Source organism: Muscardinus avellanarius, assembly GCF_963383645.1.
Source record: "Muscardinus avellanarius genome assembly, chromosome: 7".
Classification (NCBI taxonomy): Eukaryota; Metazoa; Chordata; class Mammalia; order Rodentia; family Gliridae; genus Muscardinus; species Muscardinus avellanarius.
In genome coordinates this window covers 1335468-1362933 of record NC_137793.1, presented here as the reverse complement: position 1 = coordinate 1362933, position 27466 = coordinate 1335468, and the positions used below count along the sequence as shown (strand labels likewise).

General features: G+C 60.5%; 1 protein-coding gene across 1 annotated transcript in view; it reads right to left on the bottom strand.

The window, feature by feature from the left end:
* Positions 1-1200: 1200 nt before the first annotated feature.
* Positions 1201-27466, bottom strand: part of COL23A1 (collagen type XXIII alpha 1 chain) — a gene marked incomplete at both ends in the record, with an annotated part of 214377 nt that continues 188111 nt past the window's right edge. Inside the window, 24 exons of the mRNA XM_080699352.1 lie at positions 1201-1449; positions 1620-1658; positions 3720-3806; positions 3917-3970; positions 4527-4553; positions 4754-4807; positions 4883-4945; positions 5725-5751; positions 6486-6551; positions 6744-6806; positions 7771-7860; positions 9054-9098; positions 9997-10050; positions 11333-11410; positions 12023-12067; positions 12491-12553; positions 12899-12952; positions 13447-13473; positions 14650-14676; positions 15403-15438; positions 15961-16077; positions 21523-21549; positions 23151-23177; positions 24565-24591. Coding sequence (XP_080555478.1) covers positions 1201-1449; positions 1620-1658; positions 3720-3806; positions 3917-3970; positions 4527-4553; positions 4754-4807; positions 4883-4945; positions 5725-5751; positions 6486-6551; positions 6744-6806; positions 7771-7860; positions 9054-9098; positions 9997-10050; positions 11333-11410; positions 12023-12067; positions 12491-12553; positions 12899-12952; positions 13447-13473; positions 14650-14676; positions 15403-15438; positions 15961-16077; positions 21523-21549; positions 23151-23177; positions 24565-24591 — 1446 coding nt within the window. The remainder of the gene's footprint in view (positions 1450-1619; positions 1659-3719; positions 3807-3916; positions 3971-4526; positions 4554-4753; positions 4808-4882; positions 4946-5724; positions 5752-6485; positions 6552-6743; positions 6807-7770; positions 7861-9053; positions 9099-9996; positions 10051-11332; positions 11411-12022; positions 12068-12490; positions 12554-12898; positions 12953-13446; positions 13474-14649; positions 14677-15402; positions 15439-15960; positions 16078-21522; positions 21550-23150; positions 23178-24564; positions 24592-27466) is intronic.

The following is a 27466-nucleotide window of genomic DNA, read 5'->3' as shown; positions in this document are numbered from 1 at the left end:
TGCAACTCAGTGAGACCGTTTCAAAATAAAGAATAAAAAAATAGGGCAGGAGCTGTAGCTCGGAGGTTGAATGCCCTGGTTCCATCCCCAGACCTGAAAAAAAAAAAAAAAAGAATAAAAAAGAATAAAAAACATAGGAGCCAGGCGCGGCGGCGCACGCTTGTAATCCCAGTACTTATGAGGCTGAGACCGGAGCATCTGGGTGCACGGCCTCAGCTACTGAGCAACAGTGAGATCCTCTTTCAAAATGAATAAAAACCAGGGCGGACAGGCACACCCATACACACATCTGCGCTTTATTACACAGAGCGGGAAGGCAAGGAGCTAGGTCACAGCTGGCCTCGGGGAACCTTTGGTAGAGGTGGCAAAGCCGGGGTCAGAGTGGACGGTCCAGGGCACAGGACCCTGTTCAGGCCCGCGGGCGCCCAGCCTCTCTGGGAGACACATTTCCGCCAGGCTGGCCAGCATGCTGAGAAGGAGGGGGCCGGGTAAGACCCAGACTCGGAGCTGGAGGCCAGTCCCAGGCCCGCCAAGTCCCTTCCTGTCCTGCGCTGCGGGAGGCGCCGCCAGCGGGACTGTCTTTCACACACTCGGGACCATAGGCTCCTGCACTGGCTCCATGCCGCGGCGATCAGAGGGCCTGGCCGCTGCTCGTGGCCGGAGGACACCGTCCGGCAGCACACTGGCCTGGGGCCCCGCAGGGTGCTCATTGCCGACGTCTCCCGGGGCCGGCTGCAGGTGCTGGCGGGAGCCTCGTCCTCCTCGGGGTCCAGGGCCAGCTGGCTGTCGCCCAGTCCGAGGCTGCGTCTGCCATCTGAGGGCCTTGTTGGTCATGGCCTGACCTGAAGGCTCGGGCCAGCTCTTGCCGGGCCATGGAGAGTTGAGCCTGCTGCTCAGGTGACTGAAGGCCCAACCCGGCATCTCTCCCGCCTCGCCGGGCTGGGTGCCTGCACCTTCGTCTCCTCCCCGGGGAGGGCCAGGCCCCGGGGGCCCCTGCATGCGCTCCCCTGGACCGGCCGGCCCACGGGCTTTCCTGCTGGCTGCACCTTCTGGCCACCCCGGGGCTGGGCAGCACACCCGCTATTGTTACTGGGCCATGGGTGCCGCATTCCGTGAAAGACAATCAATATATTACTGTTTTGTTTTTACAAAAGTTAAAACGTCCATACGGGTCTGTACAGGTGGCGAGCTGGCCTCCGGTCACTGTAGAAGGAGCAGGGATGAAGGTGACATAACCTGCAGGTCCCCGCCTGCCTGTCGGCCGCCCAGCACCAGCTTCCCATCCCGCCCCCTCTTCCGGAACAGGTGTCGCCCCATGCTCTCTTCCCGGGCCCCCTCGGCGGGCAGTTTGGACAGAGTCCCAGGAAGCATCGGTGGCTTTGCCCCGTGGGGCCACGCACTGGCCGAGGCCGATGTGACCGATAGGGTCACGCACCATCGGCCGGGGTGCTGGCCCCAAACCTCGGCCATGTGACCAGTCAAAACCAGGGCTGCCGCGCGGACCCCGGCTTGGCTGTTCAGTTCTGTGCTGGACGCTAGGAAATCCAGAACTCTGGGGGCGCCCAGTCCCCGGCCCTCCCCACCCCTCCAAGCCTGCCCCAGACCCTTCCCTGAGGTACCTTATGCCAGCAGCCGGGCACGGGCAGCCCATCGGGGCCCTGGAAAGGAAGGAGGGTTCAGCTACAGGGATGGGAGTGTGGTCTTGCCCCACACCCTTCCCAGGTCTGATGGAGACCCGGTCCCGGGAGCTGCCCTGTGAGGCCGAGGCCCCGCTAAGGCAGGCCGGAGAGTCCTCTGTCTCTGCCCGGACACTGCGGCCACGGCACCCTCACAGGGCCCTCACTGTGACTGCTGGGACTCCTGCGCAGCGGGCAGAAGCAGGAGGTCACGGCGAGGTGATGACACTGAGCTGGACATTTGCCGGCCAGGAGGAGGCCGCCCGGCCCCGGCCCAGCCCGGCAGCGCTGAGTGTGCTCTGGCCCCCTGGCCTGGCAGCCTGTGGGCTTTCGGGCTTGGGCAGGACGCCCTTAGGAGTGTTTTAAGGATGACTCAAGAGGTGGCATCTGGCCAGTCCATTCTGAGCTCCGCAGTAGGATCTGAGCGGCAGAGAGGGCTCAGGCCAGCGGGGGACACTAAGCCCGGGCCTGAGGCACCAGCAGTGTCCACTCAGTTTCGACTTGAGCAGGAGGCAGGCGTCCCTGGAGCCCCGGGCAGGAGACTCTGCACTCTGTTCCAAAGCTCAGGCACACAGAGCACTTCCGGGGACTGCCACCCACACGCGGGCACAGGCTGGGGCCGCAGGGACGGGGCGAGGGCGGGCAGAGCAGGGAGGGCAGGCAGAGCAGAGCGCGGGCACGCGCGGGCAGGAGCCCGGCACAGCACACGCAGGCCACACCGCGTACCGCAGGGCAGGGCCCTCCGCCCCGCACCGGGCCCGGGGAGCCTGGCGCCACACGCTGGCCTCCACGCCGAGGGTGCTCCTGTTTCAAAGACAAAGGCCCCAGGGCTGAGGCGGCTCCCCGGAGGCGAGGACCAGGCAGGGCCCCTGGGTCTAGCTGGGTGGCCGGGTGTGAACAGCTGGCAACTTTAGTAGGAGACCCAGATTTTTTTTTTTTTTTTTTGGTGGTACTGGGGATGGAACCCAGGGGCATTTTACCACCGAGCTCCACCCCAGCCCTAATTTTTTAGTCTTTTTTTTGTTTTGTTTTGTTTTTGAAACAGGGTCTCACTGAGTTGCGAAGGGCCTCCTAAGTAGCCGAGGCTGTCCGCGAATTGCCATCCTCCGGTCTCTGCCTCCCGAGTGCTGGGGTGACAAGCGTGCGCCGCCACGCCAGGCTGACCCAGCTGCTCTGTTTCCTGTCTTTTCTGTGCGGGGAGGTTTGGCAGGTGAATCCTCCTGCCTTCCAGAAAGCAGGAGGTGTGGCTCTGCTGTCGAGGGCCACTGTGCGGGAGAGGAAGGGGCTGGGAGGAGGCTGCCCACCCCAGACCAGAAAAGGCGCCTTTGGGAAGGAGAGGAGACGGGAGCGAGAGACCCCAGGCAGGAGACCCGGCGCGCACTGACCCTGTCCCAGGGCTCCTAGCCTGGCCCCTCCCCCCAGACCAAAATAGGTCCCTGCTTGAGCTAGTCCTGACCCAGGGCTGAGTAAGGAGGGGAGAGTGACCCTGGGGAGGGGACACCGGGCCTGGCCAGGCCTCTGCCGATAGGGGCCGCATCCCCAGCACATCCACGGGAGGGTCACGGCCAGTGCGACAGTGGACGCCTGTAACACCAGCTACTTGAGAGGTTGAGGGAGGAGGATCGCAGGTTCAAGGACAGCCTGGGCAACTTGGTGCATTCCTGTCTCAAAATTAAAAAGGAGGCAGGCCGGGTGGGCTGGTGCACACCTGTAATCCCACTATGGGGGGGGCTGAGAAAGGAGAATTGCAGGTTCAAAACCAGCCTCAATAACAGACCCTCAGCAACTTAGCAAGATCCTGTTTCCAAATAAAAGGAGACTGCAGCTTAGAGGTAGAAGGCCCCTGGTCCCATCCGCAGTACCAAAAATAGGGTAAAATAAGTAAAAACTAGAAAGGGCTGGTGCTGGAGCTCAGAGGCAGGGTGCCCTAGCTCAGCCTCGGTACCCTCTCCCCTGTACACAGCATGGCGGTGCCGGAGCCGCCGCTGTGGGGCCCGCGGCCTCTCTCTGAGACTCGGGGTCGCGCTCAGCCCCGGCACGTACCACAGGACACGGCTGGTCCAGGCCCGGCGGCCCCGGCTCTCCCTTCTGGCCCTTCACTCCCTTGCGGCCCGGGAGCCCTCGGTCCCCCTGCGTGAGGAGGGAGGTGGTCAGCGGCCGCTGGCCAGTAGATCCCGGAGGTGCGCCCGCCAAGCCCTGCGCTCAGTCCCGGCCTCCCCTCCCGCCTCCTGGGCCCTCACCTTCTCTCCACGCTCACTCCGGTCGCCTTTTTCTCCCCGGGGTCCAGGGAAACCCTGACGGAGGATTAAAGGTTAAGCTGGCAGCCAGGCTGAGGCTGCAGCCCACGACTCCATCTCCGCATCTTAGCTGTTCTCCTGTCTGCCACTGACCCCTCCCTCCCCGCCCACTCCTGGACACTGGACTGTGGTGTCCAGGGAAGAGCAGGCCCCGGACACCAGCTCTGCCCCCTCCACAGCAGGAAGCCCTTGCTCGGGCGGATGTCTGACAGTCAGTGCTGCCTGCGCTGGCCCAGGCTTGGCTGGGGACAGAGACCAGGGAAGCCCTCATCCATCCCTCACCAGCCACCCTCACCCATCCTTCCTTCTGTTTATCCATCGTCCACCTATCCATCCATCCATCCTCCCATTTGTCCATCCATCCCCGATCCATCCCCCAAGCCTGTACTCGGGGCTGTCACTGGTTTGTCAGAGGTCCCTGGGAGCCGCTCAGCTGCAGCCCGGGGGAAAGGGCCGCACTTGAGCTAGCCGCACTGGGCACCACGTGGACGACAGGAGGGCAGAGGCCTGCACAGGAGGCCCAGTTACTCCCAGGGAAGGGTGAGGAACGTACATCTAGTCCTGGCTCTCCGGGTCTGCCCTGGGAAAGACAGTGAGAGGGGTGAGGGCAGGGAGGGGTGCTGGGATCCCCGCTGAGGGCTGGCCACGTACATGGGGCAGGGAGACCCACGAGCAGCAGGCATGGAGAGAGGCGGGAGGAGCTGTGTGCGAGGTCTCCGCCCTGCTGAGCCGCACTGGGGGTGTGGACCCTGGCGGAGGGAAGTCCAGGAAGGGGATTACCTTCTCTCCTTTGGCTCCTGGCAGCCCAATAAGGCCCGGCGGGCCCGCTGGCCCCTGGGGGGAAAGGGTGGGTCAAGCGCTGGCAGCCAGGGCTTAGCCCCTCCGGGGACAGGCCAAGCCCACACTCACAGGCAGGCCGCCCGGGCCCCTCTCTCCCGATGCGCCCTTCTCTCCCTTGGCTCCGTCCAGGCCCTGCAGCAAAGGAGACAATCAGAGGGGAGGGTCCGCAGGGTTGGCCTGGGGCCCGGCAGAGGGTGGGCTCGGTTGCCGGCCCGGCTCCTCAGCGGCGAGGGCAATGGTGCGCGGCCGTGGACATTTTTCTTTCACCCGTGGGATCCCTCAGGAACCATGGGGGCTGGTGACACCCACTGCACAGGTCAGGAAACGGGCGCAGGGTGGGCAGAGAGAGCCCGGCCACAGGCCGGAAGTGGGCTGAGTGCCAGTCGGGTTCCTGTGCCCTTCTGGGCGGTCCCGGCAGCCGCTGCCATGGGGACGGGGCCGAAGCAGGACCAGACGCGGCATGTCTGACTGGGCCACACACTTGACCCCCATGTGGAGGTCCTGGACTTGGAGGCCTCTGTCCAGCCTCGAGCTGGGAAGTGGACACGTGTCCCCATGGGCAAGTGCGATGGCGCGGCAGAGGCCGGTGGGCTTCCCTTATGTGCCCGCCTTGCCAGGGGCACGTGGGCCCACTGCACTGGAGGCCTTAGGGGCATGAGGCCTTCCGGTGTGGGCTGCGGGCACTTGGGGGCCAGCCAGCGGCCGCGCGTGCAGGGAGAGGGCTGGGGTAGGACAGAGGCTCGGGGTGGCGGAGCGAACAGAGGGGACGGAGGACCGGCTCTGGGCAGTGAGAGGCAGAGCACAGGCGGCCCGGCTGGGGGGCTGGGGCTGGGTCAGGGCTGAGCACGGGTGCCGCCTTATCGGTGGATGAGCCCACAGGATCTGAGAGGCAGGGCATCCCTCCCGCTCACCTTGGGACCCTGGACTCCCTGGAGGCCCTGCAGAAGGAGGAGAAGGCGGATGAGAGGCTGCCGGCTGGGAGTGGGCTTCAGGCTTGGGCCCCTCGAGAGACCAGCTGCGCCCTCTTTCCTGACTGCCCTGCTCCCCAGGAAGGCCTGCCCTCCCGGGTCTCTGCTCTGGGGCCCAGGCTCGCTGCCCTCTTGGTATCCCGGCTACTTTAAACCAAGCTGTCCTTACTGTGCCAGTATTGGGAAATGGTTTCCAAATGTCTTTGAAAATAACTCTGGTATTAGAAGGCCAGAGCTTGGAGGCAGGGCAGGCGGGGAAGAGGCCCTGCAGCGCGCCAGGCACCAGGGTGATCAGCAGGAAAGGAGAGGCAGCCCAGGGCCTCTTACATTTCTAGGCTACGCTAAATTTCCCAAGGGTGTGGGGGATGCCATAAGCCTCTATTGGAGTGGAACAAGGAGACAGGGCAGGTCTACAGGAAGGAGTCCCCCGTCCAGAGACCTTTCCCGAGAGGGGCGGGGCTAGTCGGGTACTGTGGGTTGGTGTAAGACTGTTCTGGATCCCAAGACCTCCAGTGAATTATTTTCACTTCTCACCCACACCCCTTTGGGGTGCAGGCTTCATTATCTGTTTCTACTTTTCCATCTTTATAATAACACAATCGCTTGTAGCGTAAGAGCTGGGCGATTGTTCCCACACGTGACTCAGAACAAAAACCTGGGAAGCCCAGCAGGCCCCGCCTTCCGGTTCCCCACGCAACACTTACCATGGGGCCCGGGGGCCCGGGCGGCCCGGGGGGTCCGGGGGGTCCTGGCTCCATTATGGCTCGGGCCTAGGAAAGGTCAGAGAGGGGTCAGTCACCCGCAGCCCCTGGGGCGAGGCTCCTTCCCGCTGGCTCTTGGGTCCCAGCCGGGGCTCCCTGGTGCCCCCCCTCTGCCCTGGGTTGGGCCAGACTCGGGGGGCTCCTGTCTCAAGGCTCGGGGCTCCCACGGGCCTGGGCTGGGTGCTGGGAAAGCCCGCTTACCAGGCTGTCCCGGAGTTCCTCTGGTGCCGGCTCCCCCTTCTCCCCCTTGGGGCCGTCAGCGCCCTGTGGGATGGGGTGGCCTGTGAGACCTCGTGTCCCTCCCCAAATCACCCCTGGGCCCGGCCGCCTTCCCCGCTCCCCACACACAGTGAGGAGGTTTCCCCGAGTCATGGAGCCGCATGTGGGGGTGCGCGGTGGTTTGTAACTATGTGCCTGGGAGCAGCCGTGACTTGGGTTCAGCCCCAGCACCACCGCCAGCTGAGACCCTCAGGGGACGATGGCTCTGGGGTGACAGGCCCCACTGGCCACTCGGCACCCAGAAGCTCTCCCAACCGGCCACAACGGTGAGCGCCTGTGGCCGCTCGGCTCAGCTCTGTCTGCGTCCTCTCTCACAGAGCAGGGAATTATCATCCTATCTTAGCAGCGAGGAAACCCAGGTATGAGGAGGTCCGTCCCTGTCCAGGCCCCAGGGCCAGGAGAGGGAACAGGACGCAAACCCGGCCCCGCCCAGGGCAGTCTACCCACTGGCCAACTTGCTTCCCCAGCCCGGCTTCCCAGGCTCACCTCTGCGGCCTCACCAAATACAGCAAGGTCTTATTTATTTTTTATTTTTTGGTACTAGGGATTGAACCCAGGAACATTTTACCTCCAAGGCCCACCCCAGCCCTTTTATTTTTATTATTTATTTATATTTTGAAACAGGGTCTCACAAAGATGCTGAGGCTGGACTCAAACCTGTGATCCTCCAGTCTCAGCCTCCCAAGCACTAGGACTATAGGTGTGCACCACCTTGCCCGGCTCAGGCACAGGTCCTGTACAGGTGAGGAGTTAGCGGCTCAGCGCGGCAGTGCTGGGCTGCCAGGGTCCCCAGGCGGGGCTGGGCCCTGAGCCTACCAGCCTGTTCAGGGCGACGCCCTTCCCAGCCTGCCTCCCCGACGCCCCCAGCCCAGCAGCCACCCTGTGGGGCACACGGTCACACGGGACCCACCCCCACAGCAAGCAGGGCGGCCCTAAGCCGGTGACGCACCGGGAGGCCGGAGACGCCCATCTCGCCGGCTTCCCCTTTGGGCCCAGCTGGCCCCGGCTCTCCGGGGTCTCCCTTCGCTCCTTTGGGACCCTGCAAGTCAGAAGAGTAGGAGATCAGGGCGCTCTGGCACCCCAGGGGGCCCCTGAGCTCCGTCCAGGCCAGGGGAGCCCCCACTCTCTGCCATGGGGAGCTGTTGAGCAGCCCCCACCCCTGCGAGCCTGGGTGTGGGCGGAGCACAGCCGCAGCCTCTTCGAGACTCTGGGTCGGCCCTGGGTCCCACCCCGGGCCGTGGAGCCCCAGCACCCCTTCACTCGGCCGTCCTGTCCACTAGGGGCCCAGCGGGAGACACATCCACAGGCAGCAGGTGACGGAGGGGCCGTGCTAATGTCTGCACGGTGACACACACACACACACACACACACACACACACACACACACACACACTACAGTGACACCAGCAGCCACCATCACAGCCTTGGCAAATATCTGCTGGCCGGCTCCACGGCCGGCCGCTGCACAAAGGGGCTTGTCCACAGAGCCGGCCAACCCGTAAGGCCTGCGACCGCTCCTACCTGTGGGTCAAACGAGCTTTGGAGCCAGCCACTCACCGGGGCCCGGGGTGGATGCCGGTCTGCACGACGCCTTGGACCCCATGCTTTTATTTATTTTGTTTATTAATCTATTTATTTGGTACTGAGGATTGAGCCCAGAGGCATTCTACCTCTGAGCACACCCCCAGCCCTATTTTATTCTTTCTTTCCTTTTTTTTTTTTTTTTTTGTGGCACTGGGGATGGAACCCAGAAGCATTTAGCACACCCCCAGCCCTATTTTATTCTTTCTTCTTTCTTTCTTTCTTTCTTTCCTTTTTTTTTTTTTTTTTTTTTTGTGGCCCTGGAGATGGAACCCAGAAGCCTCCTCTGAGCTACGCTCCCAGCCCTATTTTACTTTTCTTTGGAAACAGGGTCTCACTAGGTTTCTGAGAGGTTCACTACTTGCTGAGGCTGTACTCTAACCTAGAATCTTCCTGTCTCAGCCTCCCAAATACTGGAATTACAGGCGTGTGCCACCACGCCCGGCCACAATGGCTTTATTTATTTACATAGGATACTGAGAATTGAATCCAGGACCTTAAACCTGCAATCCTCCCACTCAGCCTCCCGAGCACTGGGGTTAAAAGTGTGTGCCACCACGCCCGGCTCCGTGGCCTCTTTCTCATGGTCGCCTCTCTCAAACTCTGTACATGCGTGGCTGTACACACACTCAGCACTCAAGACGCACAGACCTTTTCTCCGTCGATTCCTGGGGCACCAGGCAGTCCGAGCTCGCCCTGGAGGGAACAGGTTAGAGGAGCTGAGAGAGGGACCCGCTGCCTCCCTGACCAGTTCCCAGTCCCAGGGGCTTCCAGGAAGGCACCCTCCGGGTGCTGAGACCCACGCCAGGCACCCCGGCCTCCGCCCCTGCCTTTGCTTGGTCCCTTAGGCAGACGTGACCGTGGCCGTGACCCACACGCTGGTACGGTACAGCCTGGAAAGCGGCTTCACCCAGGCCCTGCTCAGGAGCAGCACCGGATCCCAAGCCAGAAGGCGGGGTGCACGTGGTCAGGTGCCAGCCACAGGGAAGCTGGCTCCTGTGGACTCTGAGGTTCTGTGTTTAAATGTGTGGCAAGGCTTCCCACGGGGTGGTGGGCTGGAGAAGGTCCTCAGATTGGCTAGACAGGTTTTTTTTTTTTTTTTTTTTTTTTTTTTTTTGCGGGTCTGGGGATGAAGCCCAGGGACATTTGACCTCCAAGCTACACCCCCTGCCCTATTTTTTATTCTTTATTTTGAAACCGGGTCTCACTGAGTTGCAGAGGCCTCACTAAGTAGCTGAGGCTGTCCGCAAACCGCGATCCTCCGGTCTCAGCCTCCCAAAGGCTGGGATTACAAGCGTGCACCACCATGCCTGGCTTAGACAGGTTTTTTATTTTGGTACCGGAGATTGAACCCCGGGGTTCTACCTCTGAGATACAGCCTCAGACCTTTGGAGTTTGAAACAGCGTCCTGCTAAGCTGCAGAGACTGGCCTTGAACCTGCGATCCTCCCGCCTCAGCCTTCCAAGTGCTGGGATTCTAGGCTCACGCCGCCACGCCTGGCTGAGGGCATTCTCTGAAGCCCGGCCAGGATGCCAGGCAGGTGGGGGGGGTGCGGCAGACGAGCAGGAGGTGGGCCTGGGGCCTCTGCACTGACCTTGGCTCCGGGGGTCCCTGGTGGCCCGGGGGCTCCCTGTGGCCCGGGAGGACCCTGTGTGGGAAGGCAAGAAGTCAGAGTTCAGATGCCCCAGCGCCCGCTCCTGGGGCCGCAGCCTGCTTCCCACCAGACCCGCCAGGGTGCACGGCACATAGCCTGGGCAGCCCCGCTAGCCTGGTGAGGGACGGGGAGGTGGCATCCAGCACTGGCTACGTCCCCACAGTGTCGGCTGCCACAGGGAGCCCGGAATGCCTTCCCTCAGAGGCAGTATCCTGCAGTACAGATCCTCACAGTGCTCTCCCGCTCAAGTGTGCAGTAGCTCCCATTGCCCCTTGGAGCGACCTCGGATCCCCCCACCAGCCTCTGAGATTGTGCAAAAACCACATCTGGAAGCCTGCGTGGCCTGGCCACCTCCACCTGGACCGAGGGCTCCCTGGCCACCTGGCCCTTCTGCCTGGGGTCCCGAGGAGTTCTTTGGCCCCACCGGTAGGGGACGAGGTCTCCAGGGCCTCATAGCCATTCCTAAAGGTTTTTTCTTTTGTGGTACTGGGGATGGAATCCGGGGGCACTCTACCTCCGAGCTACACACCCTGCCCTATTTTTTATTCTTTATTTTCAAACAGGGTCTCACTAAGTTGCAAACCTCCTGTCTCCGCCTCCTGAGTGCTGGGATTAGAAGCGTGCCGTACGGATCCATTCCTGACGTTCTGTCATGACCCAGGCTTCCCTTAGTTGCTGCCATGATGGCCCCCTGTCTCGCACCCCCTTGCCAAGGCCGGCCCCACTCCCCAGGCGACAAGCCCTAGGCCTCGCCTTCCCACCGGCCTCGCCCTTCTGCCGCATCTCCACTGGGTGTCCTGCTCTGACTATGTGTCCTTCGTCCTGTCCACCTTCTCTAGGTCCAGGCCCAGTGTCCACCTCCCCGGTGGGCTCCCTGCCCACCGCTCCCCAGCCAGCCTCCCCGAGGCAGCCAGAGCTCACACGCGCCCTGGGGTCCCTGGGCGGGCCTCTCCTTCCTCCTGCCTCAGCATCATATGAGACCGAGCGCTCCGTCAGGGATCCCGGGAGGCCCCAGGAGACGCCCTGGGTTTGGCCTCCAGGGGATGCTCTGCCTTATGCTCTGGGGGGACTTCCCTTTTTGCTTTGTCTCCTAGGGAGCTCAGGGCCACACAAGCCACACTCATAGCGGCTCCTTCAGCTCCAGTTTCCCTCTCAGGCAGCTAATAAAACAGGTCCTCGTGCAGAGCTGCCTCTGGCCCCTGGGTGGGGCGGAATTGATATGCAACGCGAGGGGCTTCCCTTGGGAGGTGAACACCCGAGGTGTCCAGGACGGTACCTTAAGGGCGTCCAAGATCTTGCCGTCGTAGTCGATCACCACTGTGTCTCCCTGCTCGCCCTTGAGGCCGGGGGGACCCTGAGGCGGGAGAGGAAGCGGTGAGGGGGAGCCGTGCTGGGGCGCAGCCGTCACTATCAGCCCACACCAGGAACGGACAGCCTGGGCCCAGCCTGTGCAGGCTGGGCGGCCGTGTCCCTGTGACACCGAGCCTGCGTGGGGCTGGGACGGCCACAGTGGGCAGGGTCACACCTGCGGCAAACCGACCTCCTGTGTTTGGGCAGCAGGGACAAAGTCTAAAAGAGCAGAGTGGGCTCAGTGCAGGGCCTCTTATTTAATAATAAGATGTTGGGCAGCTGGGCGTGGTGGTGCACACTTGTAATCCCTGCGCTTGGGAGGCTGAGACAGGAGGATCGCGCAGGTTCGAAGCCAGCCTCAGCTACTGAGTGAGGCTCTCAGCAACTTAGTGACACCCTGTGTCCAAATAAAATATAAAAAAGGTCTGGGAGTATAGCCCGGGGGTAGAAAAGCACCTGGGTTCCACCCTAGTACCACACACACACACACACACACACACACACACACACACACACGCAAGCCGCCCAGGCCCTGCAGTGCCTCTGGGGTAGGACGGGGGGGCTTCTGAGGCTCCGGACCCATGTATCCCTCTGTGGCTGGAGGGGAGCCGCTTACCCGGGGCCCTGCAGCTCCGTCTGCGCCCGGGGGGCCAGGCTCGCCCTGTGAGGACACACGGTTGCAGTGAGGTCCGCAGGGTCCCCAGCCTGCCTCCAGCCCTCCTCCCACAAGGGCTGGGTCCCTCCCCATGCTGGGGCCCTCCAGGAATGGGACTCCCAGGCAGATGACCCACAAGGCCCGCTTCCCACCCCAGCGTCCCACCCCAGCCTGCGTACAGAGGGGCCCGGGGCTACGGGGCGGCTCAGCCCAGAGCCGGCCCACACGGAGGCCCTGCTACCGGACCAGACAGACGCGCTGCCGCCGCCCCGGCCATCTCAGGTTGGGAGTCCAAGGAGACCGTGGCCCAGGCCCTCCTGAGACCCCACGTTAACCGGCAAAGCGGAGGCGGAAGCGCTCTGCCCCCATCGACTGGGCCCGGTTTGCGGGGCCGCAGGTGCTGGGAGGGCACCTGACCCCTCAGGTCACCTTTGGTCCCGGGGAGCCGTCCACGCCGCTCTCTCCTTGGGGGCCCATGCTCCCCGGCTCGCCCTGGAATAGGGATGGCCACGGTGAGGGGTGCAGGGGGCCCGGGCCTCCCCGGGACCCCGGCTCACGGGGGAGCAGGGGCTGGAGCCACGGCCTCTGCCTTTTCGTCTGGAGTTGGGTCCATGCTTGGGGTGGCCTTGGAGGCGGGCTGGCCAGGTGCCCTTGTAAGGGGCTGGGAACAAGGTCTGCAGGTGACGCCGGGCTCCTGGCTTGGGGACTCGCAGGGAGCCGGCTCGCCTAAGATGGGAACCACAGGACCAGCGGTGTGGGGAGCGCTGGCCTGCTCCCCTGGACTGAAGGGGCCGGAGGGGCTTTGCCAGGTGGACCCTGGGGGGCGTGTGTACCCACCTTGGGCCCCGGGGGCCCGGGGAGTCCTGGCTGGCCGGGCGTCCCGTCGTCCCCCTGAGGAGAAAACAGCTCCGTCACCCCGGCCGCGCCGCGGGACCCTCGTGGCCAGCTGGCCTCTCCCCGCTCTGGGCCTGCCCCGCGGCACCGTGCAGCGGGCGGCCCTCCTCAGCCCTCCAGGCAGGTGTCTGCATGAGCAGCGCCGGCGGGCAGCCAGGACTCATCCCCACCACTGTTGTGGCCAGGAAGAGGAGGCCTGCGAGCGCTGCTCAGGACGGACGGAGTATTCAAATGAATAGGCACCCTGTCGGGGATTCGCACCCGCTCTGGGAGAAGAACTTAAGAAAGTTCTGGAAAGCCATGCCAGAGGGCCCAGGAGGATGGACTGGGAGGGGTGAGGTCACCTCAGTCCCAAGGCCCCCACCTCTGAGTGGGTCTGGGGGCTAGACCTGGCCTGCCTTCTCGCCCTATAGGGAGGCCCATCCCCACCCTTGTCCCCTGCCCCTGCCTGCCTGACACCCCAGCCAAGAAGCACCGCGTGGGTCACTCACCCTCTTTCCAGGAGCGCCAGGGTCGCCCTGAGGGAGAAGCAGGGTGCAAGAGAGAGGTGAGGGCAGCAGCGCAGTCCTCACACGAGGCCTCCTCTCTCTCTCCTTTGTGGTACTGAGGATGGAGCCCAGGGGCATTCTACCTCCGAGCTACATCTCCACCTCTATTTTGTTTGTTTTTTGGTGGTACTGGGGTTCCTGGAAGCCCTTCTACCTCCGGGCTACACTCCCAGCCCTATTTTATATTTTTATTTGGAAACAGGGTCTCTTAAGCCAGCGCGGCTGGCTTCGAACCTGCGCGATCCTCCTGTCTCCGCCTCCCAAGCGCGGGGATTACAAGCGTGCGCCACCACGCCCGGCTTCCATTTTGTTTTTATTTTGAAACAGGGTCTCACTAGGTTGCTGAGGGCCTCATCAAGTTGCTGAGGCTGGCCTCGAACCTGCGATCCTCCAGTCAAGTCCTGGATTCCAAGGGTGCGCCACCATGCCCGGCTGAGCACAGGGTTTCTAAGGCAGTGGGGTGACTCGCTGGGCACTGTGAGGCAGGACACAGCTCTCCACATTTGGCCAGTCCATGGAACGCAGCACCGCCATGAGTGAGCCCCAGGTAAGCTGTGGGCCTTGGGCAAGTGTCCGTGTGGTCAGCAGCTGTAACGGATGCGGTGCTCTGCGGGGGACAGCTGCTAATGGGGGAGGCAGGACCTGTGCGCGTGGGGCTGGGAGTGTCTGGGCATCTCTGTGCCTTCCACTTGAGTTTGCCGTGAACAGAAAAAGGCTCCAAGTACTAAGTCTACTAAAGTCCAATAGCTAGCCGGGTGTGGGGATGCATGCTTGTCATCCCAGCATTCGGGAGGCTGAGACAGGAGGATCATGGTTTGAGGCCAGCCTCAGCTACTTAGTAAGGCCCTTTGCAACTCAGTGAGACCGTGTTTCAAAATAAAGGATAAAATATAGGGCTGGGGTGGAGCTTGGAGGTAGAAGGCCCCAGGGTTTCATTCCCAGTACCGCAAAAAGCCCCAAACTCAAACCAAACCCAAACAGCTGGTATGTTTTAAGATTTGACCCTCAGGACTCAGTGTGAAGTTATGCCAGTTATCATGCCCGCCTCGAACAGGTGCGTAAACCCAGCCCAGACGCAGGCCCGCTGGGTAGTGGGTGTGGGCTCTGGGGGTGGGGAGCCTGGCCCCTGGCTGGGGGGGCACTCACCTTGGGCCCTGGGGGTCCCTTGGGGCCCTGGAGGGAGGGAAGAGAAAGGGCTGAGCCCGCTGGGGCTGCTCCGGCCGGTCCTCCCCACCACTGAGCCCGCTGGGGCTGCTCCGGCCGGTCCTCCCTACCACTGGGTTTTGTTGTCTTGTTTGCTGTGCTGCTGAGAATTGGAGCAGGGCCTTTCTACTTCTGAGTTACTTCCCAGACCTTTGGTCTGTTTGTGGGTTGTTTTGTTTTAAACAGGGCTCCCTGGGTTGCCGAGTCTCACAACTTGCGGAGGCCGTCTTCGAGCCTGTGCTCCTCCGGTCTCAGCCTCCCAAGCACTGGGGTTACAGGTGTGGCCACCGGGCCTGGCTCGCCATCTCAACATCGGCTTGTTTTTTTGCTTTTTGTGGTACTGGGGGTGGAACCCAGGGGCATTCTACCTCCAAGCGCCACCCCCAGTCCTATTTTTTACTCTTTATTTTGAAACAGGGTCTCACTGAGTTGCAGAGGGCCTCGCTAAGTAGCGGAGGCTGTCCTCGAACCCCTCCTGTCTCAGCCTCCCGAGTGCTGGGACTACTCGTGTGCGCCACCACGCCCGGCACCTTTGGCTTTTTATAATGGGTGACACCAAGTCCCCAGGAGGAGGAGGCGGGTCGTTGCTAGAGCTGAGGCCAGCTGCCCTCTGCCTGGGACAGCAGCCTCGGTGACAGGGCAGCCCCGCCCCGGGAGGTGAGGTGGGGCCTGGGAACTCCCAGGTGGGGTACTGACCGCCTCGCCGTCTGGTCCAGGCTCTCCTTTGGGACCCTGAGGGGGCGTGAGAACGGCGGTGAGGACCCCAGGGTGGTGAGGACCCCTTGGCTGAGCCCGCACCCACCCGGGGCCTGGGCCCATCTCGGCCGCGGCCCCCGCCTCCCTGTCCTGCCAGCCCTGGAGAGCGCGCGTCATTCCCCACTGCGCAGACGAGGTCAGGGCTCGGGAGTCGGGAGCCAGGGGGCAAGGTGAGCCGAGGGTCTGGAGTTGGCTGGGCCAGGGTCCGGATAAGAGTTTGCCAATTTGGAGGAGTTTGGGGCCAGGTCTTGACTGGGGTAAGGACCGGGTTAGGGTTAGATTTAAGGTTTGGTTGGGGTTAGCGTCTGGGTGGGGGTCAAGATGTGAGCGGGGCCGGGGTGCAGCTCAGGTGGGCCGGGGTCCGGTCAGGGCCGGGCTGGGCATTGCGTAGGGTCAGCCCCAGGGACAGGGCTGGGGTTGGCCTTGGCCCTGGATCAGGGGTCGGGTTCCTGGGTAGGTGACCAGGACCTGGGTGCCCCCACCCTGGCCTTCTCTTACCGCGGGGCCTTGTGGTCCCCTGGGGCCATCTCTGCCGGTGTCACCAGGAGGGCCGCGGGCCCCAGGCGGTCCCGGGGGCCCCGGAGGCCCAGCAGCTCCATCTTGTCCACTTTCTCCCTGAAAGAGGTGGGGTTCAGCCCGATGCCGAGGGCAGTGGGGTGGGCTCCGGCCGAGAGGCTCCCTGGGATGGGCGGCCCCAGCCTCGAGGCGGGCTCGCGAGGCAGCGCCCTGCTCCTCGGTGCAAGGGCCCCGGGAGCTCGTGGACGGCAGGGGCGTGCGGCTCTCCGGTGCCCGACGCCCCGACGTGGCGTTCAGGTGAGAAGCGACGCAGGCGGGTGTGGGAAGCAGGCGTGCCCCGCGGCCTCTGCTTCCTGGACAGGGCACTGAGCCTCGCCCGAGAGACGTGCCGGTCGGTGAGCTCCTGCTAGGTTAAAAGGCGTGGAGGTGCTCTCCCGGGGCCATCTCAGAAATGAAGCTTAGCTCCTCGCAAATCTAGAACACGGAAGCTCATAGCAGCTTTGTAAACTAGAAACAATCCTTTAATGGCCAGCGGGTAACGGGCTGGGGTACATCCAGACCACGGAATACTACTCAGTAATAAGAGAGACAAGGGGCCGGGCGCGGTGGGCACGCTTGTGATCCCCGCCTGGGAGGCAGAGGCAGGAGGATTGAGCAAGTTTGAAGCCAGCCGCGCTGGCTCGAGAGACCCTGCTTCAAAACAAACAAACAAACAGTGTCTGGGAGTGTAGCCCGGAGGTAGAAGGGTTTCCAGGAACCCCAGTACCACACACACACACACACACACACACACACACACACACACAAGACAAAAGCCGGGCGTGGTGGCACACAGTTGTACTCCCAGCATTCAGGAGGCTGAGACAGGAGGATCGTGGTTCAAGGACAGCCTCAGCTACTTAGGCCCTTTGCAACTCAGTGAGACCCTGTTTCAAAAGAAGAATAAAAAATAGGGCAGGGGGTGTAGCTCTGAGGTAGAAGCCCCTGGGCTCCATCCCCAGTACCACAAAGGAAAAAACAGTCTCAAAAAGTTACATACTGTAGGATCCAGCCATATGTGTGTGTGTATTGAGCCCATGGGCATTCTACCTCTGTGCTACAGCCTAGCCCTAAGCCCTATTTATTTTGAAACAGGGTGTTGCTAAATTACTGTGTGCTGGCCTGGAACCTGCAATCCTACACGCTCAGCTTCCCAAGCACAGGACAGCGCAGGCATGCTCAGCTCTGTGTAGTTTTTTTGTTTTTTTGTTTTTTTTGCAATACTGGGGATGGTACCCTGGAACATTCTACTTCTGAGCTACACCCTCAGCCCAATTTTTTTTTTCTTTATATTGAAACAGGGTCTCACTAAGTAGCTGAGGCTGTCTGCTAATCTTGATCCTCCTGTCTCAGCCTCCTGGATGTTGGGATTACAAGTGTGGGCTACCATGCCCGGCTCCTGTAATATTCTTTTAAATATATATGTACTTTATTAGTGTATTTATTATACATTGGAGTGAGATTCAAAGTGATATATTATTTGGGTGCAGTGATGCACACTTGCAATCCTAGTACCTGGGAGGCTGAGACAGGAGGATTGCAGGTTTGAGGCCAGTCCCAGTAACTTAGTGAGGCCCTGAGCAACTTAATGACACCCTGTTTTAAAATAAATAACTAAAACAGGGCTGGGGGTGTAGCTAAGAGGTAGATGCCCCTGGGTCTAATCTCGAGTAACAGGTACGTGTGTCTGTGCACACACACCAACACACATGCACACAGGCTACATCAATACGTGTACACGTCACTTGGTGTATGGAATACTCTGGAATGGCGGGCCTTTCCAGCTGCAGGCAGAGGCTGTGGGTTTAGGATGGGGAGGGCGAGCGCGGCTCTCAGGACGCATGCGGGACCTCTGGTGGCTTCACAAACCTACAGGTGTTCACACGGAACAGAACGCACGCAAGCGCGTGAGCGCACAGGCAGGAGGCCGGGCAAGGCTGGGGTCGTGTGATGCCAGCGCCCCGGTGGCGAGGTGGCCCCACGGGCGGACGAGGGCACAGGCGGCTGTCATCACAACCACACGCGAATCTCCGTGACTCCAGTCGGCCCCAAAGAAACGGCCCAGCGAAAAGAAGGCAAGTGGGGCCGGCGGTCTCAACACCAGTCCCAGAGCTCGGGCCCAGGTTAGTACTGGGGAGGCCTCAGGCGCCAGAGCCCCCCCCACCTCAGGGCAGCCCAGCATGGCGGCGCTAAGGCCACGCCCAGACAGCGCCAGCGGCCACGGGCCTGGACATCATCTTATTCAACTAAGAAATTGAATTTGAAAAAAGAAGTTCAATTTTTGTGACGAGTCGGCCAGTGCACTATCACTGTCCCTATTTGTTTATTTGTTTGTTTGTTTATTGTGGTTCTGGGAATTAAACCCAGGGACATTCTATCTCTGAGCTAAACCCCCTGCCCTTGCCGGGCGTGGTGGCGCACGCTTGGAATCCCCGCGCTTGGGAGGCTGAGACAGGAGGATCGCGCAGGTTCGAGGCCAGCCTCAGCTACTTAGTGAGGCTCTCTGCAACTTAGTGAGACCCTGTTTCCAAATAAAATAGAAAATAGGTCTGGGAGTATAGCCCGGAGGTAGAAAGCCCCTGGGTTCCATCCCCAGTACCACTAAAAAAAAAAAAAAACCACACACACACACACACACAGAGAAAAAAACCCTGCCCTATCTTTTATTTAGTTTAGGGGTATTCTACTTCTGAGCTACACTCCCAGCCCTATTTTATTTTTGTATTTTGAAACAGGGTCTCACTAGGTTGATGAGTCTTCCTACTTGCTGAGGCTGGCCTTGAACCTGTGATCCTCCTGTCTCAGCCTCCCAAGTACTGGGGTTCCAGGTGTGTGCCGCCCTGCCTGGCTTTACGTGGGGGTCAGAGAGGGTGATCGTGCTGGGGGTTATAGAGCTGGGCGAGGCTGAGCCCCCTCTCATGGCCAAGCGACCGGGCTCCCTTAGACACTATTTCATCCACGGACTCCTGCCCTGTGAAGAAACTCACCTTTCTAGAAAACCGCACTTAAAGCCGGGGTTTGGGTGTACGCCCGTAACCCCAGCACTCGGAAGGCTGAGACAGGAGGATTGCAGGTTCAAAGCCAGCCTCAGCAAGTTAGTGAGACCTCTGTACACTTAGTGAGGCCCTGTTTTAAAATACAAAATAAAATAAAATGGGACTGGGAGTGTAGCTCAGAGGTCGAATGCCATTGGGTTGAATCTCTAGTAGTCACAAAAACAACAACAAAAAACAGGGCAGGGGGTGAGCTCAGAGATAGAATGGCCCTGGGTTTAATCCCCAGTACCAAAAGCAAAACAAAACCAAGCCCAAATGGCTTAACGCACAATTTGCTTGTTTTCCCAATTAATTAAATAAATAAATGCCAGGCTCTCAACATCTGCCACTCAGCTTCTTTCTTTCTTTCTTTCTTTCTTTCTTTCTTTCTTTCTTTCTTTCTTTCTTTCTTTCTTTCTTTTGGTGGTACTGGGGATGGAACCCAGGGGCCTTCTACCTCCGGGCTCCACTCCCAGACCTATTTTATACTTTATTTGGAAGCAGGGTCTCTTAAGCCAGTTGAGGCTGGCTCCGAACCTGCGCGATCCTCCTGCCTCAGCCTCCCAGGCGCGGGATTACAAGCGTGCCCACCGCGCCCGACTTGCCACTCAGATTTTCTGATCAGTCTGGCATCACTGGGTTATAATTCCAGACATAAGGGAGAAGGCTGCAGGGCGTGTGGGTCACCCAGCGCCAGGCCGTGGTGGTGGTGGCGAGAAATCTCTGTTAGTGCCGGCAGCTCAGAGAACCCCGGTTGGGAACTACTGGTCTAGACTATTTGTTAAGGCAAAAACTGGGTTTCGGCCGCGCGGGGCCCGGGGAGGCGCCTGGCATGGTCCTGGCCGGGGCCCTGCCTCCCCGGGGCTGGCGGCTGAGGTCCACCTGCAGCGTGGGTGAGTGGGGCGGGCAGCACGGCACACGCGGGCGGGGCCCGCTCTACCTTGAGGATGCGGAGATGGCGCACGGGGTGGTCTCTACTTAGAAGGCCTGGATTGAGCCTCGGGAAAACCATCTGCTCAGCAAACACGGGTGGTCAGAGGAGCAGGAGCTGCGGTTCGCAAATCCCCCTCCCCGGCTGGAGCGGGCAGCGTGAGCAGAGCTGGTGCAATCCGGGCTCTTCGGCAACATGGCCGGGCTGTTCTGCACCCCTGACTCCGGGTGGGATCTGTGGCTAGCGTGGACTAGCAGAGCGCAGCTGGAGCAGCGTGGAGTGGCTGGGTGGCTCCTGCCCCTCAGAAGCAGCGCTGGGAACCCCTGGGAACCCGCCCCCCGTGTTGGGAGAAGCAGGAGACCTGGAGAAGTGCACGAGGGCGCTCCCCAGCTAAGCTGGGCGGGGAGACACCAGCTCCTCTCCCCGTCTCCCTGCCTGGAACCCGGGAGAGACCCCAGCAGCGCGCGGCCACGAGGCCCGGGGGCCAACTGTTACTTGGTGCACTCAGCTGCTTCTGGGAGGGGAGGGCTTTCTTCCAGGGGACTGGACTCGGGGACTGATGTAAGACAGAAGAAATTAAGTAGGTAGAAAGGCTACTGTACGGAAGCCTGTGGGGCCTGTTCCACCCAGGCCTCTGAGGAGCTCACCAGTGGCCCCAGCCCTGGGAGTCCTGGGGAGGGGTCTGTTTATCACACCAAGGCTCTCCTTGGGCACCACCCAAGAGGCTGTCCTTCATCGGCTTAGGCAAAATGGAGACCTAGATAAGACCCTGCCTGGGAGACACCCTGCTGTACCCTGTGCCGGGGACTGGGGTCCCTGCACACCTGCGCGCCCAGGCTCTCTCTCTTGCTGGCCTTCCCCTCGAATGCCTTTTCTCTCCTAAATCAGCCTCTGCCTCTGTCTCATCCGCGCCTGCGAAAATTCTTTCCCGTCCTGGGAGCCCAGGATGCCGCGGGGCAGAGGCCCGTGGCGAGGGTGCGGGGCTTGGGAGGAAGCCTGCCCTTCACGACCCTGGGGCTGGGGAGCCCTGATGAGCGTGGTCACCTGGCATGGCCCTGCAGCTCTCCTGTCCCATCGCTCTGGGCACGCTCACGGTGGGGCTGGCCCGGTCCCAGACCAGAGACGGACCTTCCCAAGGGCAGAGGGGGCTTCTCAAGCCACCCGACTTGACCCAGCTCGGCTCTGCCTCCCCAGCTAGGTGACAGTGCAGCCCCCTTTCCTCAGTTTCTCTACCATGCATAGGGGACAGAGACGACCCAAGGTCCTTGTGAAGAGGTACTGCGGTCATAAGAGTCGGCACCCAGCGTGGGGGCAGGCGACCAGCATGTCCTCCCAGCCCACCTCGCCCCCCGGTGTCCCCGAGCCCAGGGACTCAGAGGTGCCTCTCCCTGAACCTGGGGTGTCCTCCAGCAGAGGCTGAGCCCAGGTGGGGGTCCCAGCATAGGTCTCAGCGGGAATTGCCTCCGCAGCCTCCCGACCAGTCCCAGTCCCAGTGGCCGGGCAGGCGGGCGGCGGGCGAGGAGTGGGCTCCGTTCTTACCCGCGGGCCGGAGTCTCCTGGGGCACCCTGGGAAGCAAAAACAGGGCCGTCAGTAGGCACCGCGTCGCTCCTCTCCCCACCTGAGCGCCGGCTGCGCGCTGTGCTTGGCTAAGGGAACAGCCAGCGGGCTGTGTGCACGCATCTCCATTTCCTACGAGGAAACTGCCGTGCGGGAGAAGCCGCCACCTGCCCCAGGTCACACGGCCCGCAGAGCCAGCCCTGGCGGAAGGCCAGCTGCCAGCGCATCCCCTCAGCACCCAGCCGGCCAGGGCTGCGGACTCGTCCTATCAAGCCTGGAGTTAGGGAGGGTGCATCCTGCAGCCCCAGGCAGCAAGACACCAGGGTCTGGGTCTTGAAGCCCCGGTTTGAACGCTTTCTGCAGCTTGATGCCTCTGCGGTCAGCAAGGCCGTCGCGGGCCTGCCCCTGCGCCCCCGCTCCTCCTCAGGGGGGAACATGCAGACCGCGAGCTCAGGCAGCCCTCCTCGGCTCCACGAGATGGGGAAACTGAGGCCCACCGAGCCAGGTAACTGCCCGAGCCCATGCAATTGGGAGTGGAGCCGGATACAAAACAGGCTCTAAACGTCAAATCCTGAGCTTTCCACGGCCCCTTCAGCTGGATGGTGGCTGGGAACCCGACCCATCCTTACTGGGTGGCCACATCATGCTGGAGTCCCCACCTAAGCGCCCGGGCATACCACCCCTGGGCTACACCCAGCCCTGTTTTATTTAATTAGTTAATTAATTCGTTCGTTCATGTTTTTGCACTACTGGGGATTGAACCCAGGGGCTTTCTATCTCCCAGATACACCCCCAGCCCAATTTTTATTCTTTATTTATTTATTTTTGGTGGTACTGGGGGTGGAACCCAGAGGCTTTCTACCTCCGGGCTATAGTCCCAGACCTATTTTATATTTTATTTGGAAACAGGGTCTCACCAAGTTGCTGAGAGCCTCACTTAGTAGCTGAGGCTGGCTTCGAACCTGTGTGATCCTCCTGCCTAAGCCTCCCAAGCGCGGGGATTGCAAGTGTGCGCCACCACGCCCGGCTTTATTCTTTATTTTGAAACAGGGTCTCACTAAGTAGCTGAGGCTGTCCACAACTGAGATCCTCCTGTCTTCCCTCCCAAGTGCACCACCACACCCAGCTTCTTATTTTGAAACAAGGTGTCACTGGGCTGCAGTCTCACTACTTGCAGGAGCTGTCTTTGAACCTGCGATCTTTCTGTCTCAGCCTCCCGGGCACTGGGATTACAGGCGTGTGCAACACCTTCCCGGCCTTCCTGGCACTGTTAGTGCCAAATGCTGGGAAGGTTTTCTCACAAGGGGCTGTGAAGCAGCCACCTGCTTTCCTGAGGGGTGGGCGCCCTCCCACGGCGGTCCCCAGGGGCTCCAGCTGCTAGTCTTGTGTGTGTGTGTGTGTGTGTGTGTGTGTGTGTGTGTGTGTGTGGTGCTGGGGATGGAACCAAGGGACATTCTACCTCCGAGCTACACCCCCAGCCCAATTTTAAAAATTCTTTATTTTGAAACAGGGCCTCACTAAGTTGCGAAGGGCCTCGCTAAGTAGCCGAGGCTGGCTGCGAACCCAGATCCTGGCCCCGTCATCAGCCTCAATCATCTGGAGTACGTACCTTTTCTCCCTTGGGGCCTGGGAGTCCCTGGAAAGGAAGATGGAGAAAGGACGGATGTGAGCTGGAGGGCGAGGCTGGGGCAGAGGGGCCTGGGTGCCGGCAAGGCTGAGAGGCGGAGTGGACAGTTACACACAGGTCCCCCCTTCTTTTGTACATTCCACCTCCAAGCTACATTCCTAGCCCTTTTTATTTTTAATTTTGAAACAGGGTGTTGCTAGGTTGATGAGTCTCCCTAAGTTAATGAGGCTGGTCTTGAACCTGTGATCCTCCTGTCTCAGCCTCCCAAGGGCTAGGATCACAGGCGTGCCCCACCATGCCTGGCTACACACAAACCTTTAGTGACCAGGCCTTTGCTGGCCTCAGGAGTGCTCCACGCCCCAGGCTTAGCATGAGGGAGATGGGGCTCTGGGGGTCACTCCCAAGGGCCCATGGCCATCCTTCCAGCAGGGAGGGGCACAGCACTCGTCCCTCCTAGACGGCACTGGTGCCACATACTGGTAAGGAGACCACTGCACCAAGATGGTGATCTAGAATCTGGAAGGCAGGCAGCAGAGATCCTGTCTCCAGAAGCAGCAGCCCCTCAGAGTCGAGGATCCATGCACTCATCCTTGGATGGACGAGTTATCAATCTATCCATCCGTCCATATATCTATCTACCCACCCATTGATCATCCATGCATCCATCCACATATCTACCCGCCCGCCTATCCATCCATCCATCATCCACCCACCTACCCGCCCCCCCACCTGTCCGTATATCTGTCTGCCATCCATCCACAGCCAATTCTTTACTTGACTGTGCCGTATCTCCCTGCTCATCTGCTGGGGACGCCCCTGGCCCAGAGGCTCCTGGCCCCTGTGTTGAGAACTTTACATCCTGACGCCTTCTCATCACGGAAGCTTGAAAATGTGTCAAGACCCTGAGCTGCCGGGTCTCACAGACTTTGAGGGCTGACTAGACACAGCCGCCCTCGGAGTGTAGCATCCATCCACCCGTCAATCTGTCCATCCACGCATCCACCCTCCCGCCTACCTATATCCCTCCGTCCATCCTCCAATGTGTGTTTGTGTGTGCCTGTGGCCCTGGGGATTGCACCCAGGGCATTATACATTCTACCTCTGAGCCACATCCCAGCCTGTCTTATTTTTTATTTTGAGACAGGGTCTCACTAAGTGGCTAAGGCTGTCCCCCAATCTGCGATTCTCCCGTTTCAGCCTCCCAAGTACTGGGATGACAAGTGTGCCCCACCATGCCCCGCGTAGGAGATGGATTTCCTCTCATGGGTCCTCCAAGCGGCTTCTCTCTGCACTCAGCCACACATCCAGCGGGCCCTGCCCTCCGGTGCCCAAGGCTGCTCCCGGCCCGCAGGGGCAGCCCCATCCCAGGCCCCCGGGGTGCCCCATGGTCACTTACAGGCTTGCCATCCAGACCTAGGGGACCCTGCAAAGAGAAGGCAAAGGTTACACCATGCTAGGACAGGGAAGCCGCCCTGGGCCGGGTCTGAGCACACCCCACGTGGGATGGGGGAGTGAGGGACGGACCCACCCATTGTCTGCTGCCCAGCACCCCTCCCCTGACAGCAGAGCCCACCCCCCACTTGGGTGGGCCGCAGGGGGTGGAGCCGTGACGGCAGGTTCCTGGGCGGAGACCCAGGGGAGCCGTGTCACGTCTGGGCCGTGGAGTGGCGGTCTGTGGGGCTGAGCCTGCAGCTCTGGGGCCACATGAGGCTTGAGGGAGAGTCAGGAGAGCAGAGAGCAGAGCTGAGAGAGAGGAGGCCGGGCGGGGGGCACTGTCGGCAGGCAGGCGGCTCCAGGTGAGCTCCTAACTGGAGTCTTGTGGCTATTTGAGTAGCCTGCATCGCCGCAGCCAAGGAGGGCAGGTTCTGGGAGTAGGCACATCTCGGCGACCCTCAGGGCCTCCGAGGGTCGGCCAAGGCCAGCGGTCACTGTGCAAGCGCCCTGCTGGCACCCCTACCTGGCTGCCCGCCCACCCAGGACCCCCGGGAACCCCTGCCTGGCTGCCCACCCACCCACTCAATAAGCCTCACCCGCATTGGCCTGTCCCTCTCAGCACCGCCCCGCATCCCCACACCCAGGCGCGCACAGCCGCAGCTCCTTGCTGGGGTTTGTGCAGCCGCCACCCTGGCTTCCCGGGCATTGTCAGCTGAGTTACGGCTTCTCTAGGAAGCCCCTCAGCAGTCTCTACTTCCCAGGCCATCCGTCCCGGCCCCCAGGACATAGATTCTAGCTGTTGCACACGACACGTGGTTAACGTGTGGTCTACACGGCCTTCTCCAGCGGGGTGAGCAGGAGGCCCCGCTCCCCAGGTCTCCAGCCCTCCCGTGGGGCCTTGGCTCAGCATCTGGGGAAGTGTGTGTTGAGTGAAACCAGGAAATAAGCAAGGAAGGTGTGTGTGCGAATGCGTATGCAGGTTTGGTATTTCTTCTCTGAAATGCTCAGGGCCAGAAGTAGTTCTCTTCTTTCTTTTCTTTTTTTCTTTTCTTTGCGGTACTGGGAAACTATACCCCCAGCCCAGCCCAAGTTTTTATTCTTTATTGTGAAACAGGGTCTCACTAAGTTGCAGAGGGCCTCACTAAGTAGCTGAGGCTGGCCTTGGGCCTGCGATCTTCCTGTCTCAGCCTCCCAAGTACTGGGATCACAGGTGTGCGCCACCATGCCTGTTTCAGTTTTTTTCTTTCCAGATTTTGGAATACGAGTTTGAGTGTTCCTCAGCTGAAAATCTGAACTGCACGCTGTTCCAGAATCCAAAGCTTCTGAGTACTGACAAGATGCCACGTGCGGGAGGTTCCGCCCCAGGAAGCTTGGTTTCATGCACAAAATTATTAAGATGATTTCAGCTGGGTGTGGGGGCACATGCCTGCGACCCCCAGACTGGGGAGGCTAAGACAGGAGCTTCCAGGAGCCCCAGCAAGTAGTGAGACTCTCCTCAATCCGGCGAGGCCCTGTTTCCAAATAAGACATAAAAGCAGGCTGGGGGTATAGCTTGGGGGTAGAATGCCTTGGGGTTCAACCCCCAGTACCACCAAAGAAAAGACGAGAAAGCTTTAGCCAGGTGTGGTGGCACCTAGGATCCCTGGATTTGTAACTGAGACAGGAGGATCGCAGGTTCATGGCCAGCCTCAGCTACTTAGCAAGGTCCTGTATCAAAATAAAAAATAAAAGTCGGGTGTGGCGGCGCACGCTTGTCATCCCCGCGCTTGGGAGTCGGAGACAGGAGGATCGCACGGGTTCGAAGCCAGCCTCAGCTACTTAGTGAGGCTCTCAGCAACCTAGTGAGAGCCTGTTTCCAAATAAAATATAAAAAAGGTCTGGGAGAATAGCCCAGAGGTAGAAAGCCTCTGGGTTCCACCCCCAGTACCACCAAAAAAAAATAAAAATAAATAAATAAAATAAAAAGGGCTCAGGGTGTAGCTCAGAGGTAGAATGCCTCTGGGTTCCATCTCTAGTAACACACACACACACACACACACACACACACACACACACACACACACAGTATTTCACAAAATACCACATATATAAAATACCCCGGCTCCCGAGGGCCCTGCTGCGCACCTGCGTTCCAGCAGGTTCTCCAAGGCCACGTGGCCGAGGGCACAGTCCAGGGAAGGCATGGGCACGAAGCAGGAGACAGCCGTGGGCCCTGTATACAAAGGCCACGTATACGAAATACATATGAAACAAGTGAATTTTATGTTTAGACTCCTGTTTCCCGAGCGGTCGTATTATGTCCACGCAAAGGCTGGCTGAGCGCCCTCACCTTGGCTGGGACCAGAAGTAGTTTGCATTTTGGAATATTTTTGCAAATATTTTTTCTTTCTTTCTTTTTTTTTTTTTTGGTGGAACTAGGGATTGAACCCAGGGGCATTCTACCTCTGAGCTACACCTCCAGCCCTATTTTTTATTCTTTACTTTGAAACAGGGTCTCCTGAAGTTTTGGAGGGACTCACTGAGTAGCTGAGGTTGGCCTTGAACCTGCCCTCCTCCTGTCTCAGCCTCCCAAGGACTGGGATCACAGGCGTGTGCCACTGTGCCCAGTTCATACTCAATCCTAATCCTGGTTGCAGCCTGTGAGGTTGGTCTCCTCCTCTCACCAGGAGGAAACAGGCCAGCAGGACACCCTGCCCAGGGCTGAGCGCAGTGCCGACCCATGCGCTCCAGGCCCTGCTTGGGGCGGCTGGCTCCGGCCTCTCTCCCCTCGGGTCGGGTCTCGTGTGCCTGCTTCCTCTCCCTGCCTCCTGGACAGGGCCGGCCCCGGCCCCCACGTGTCCTGGCGAGCTGAGCCCAAGGTGCAG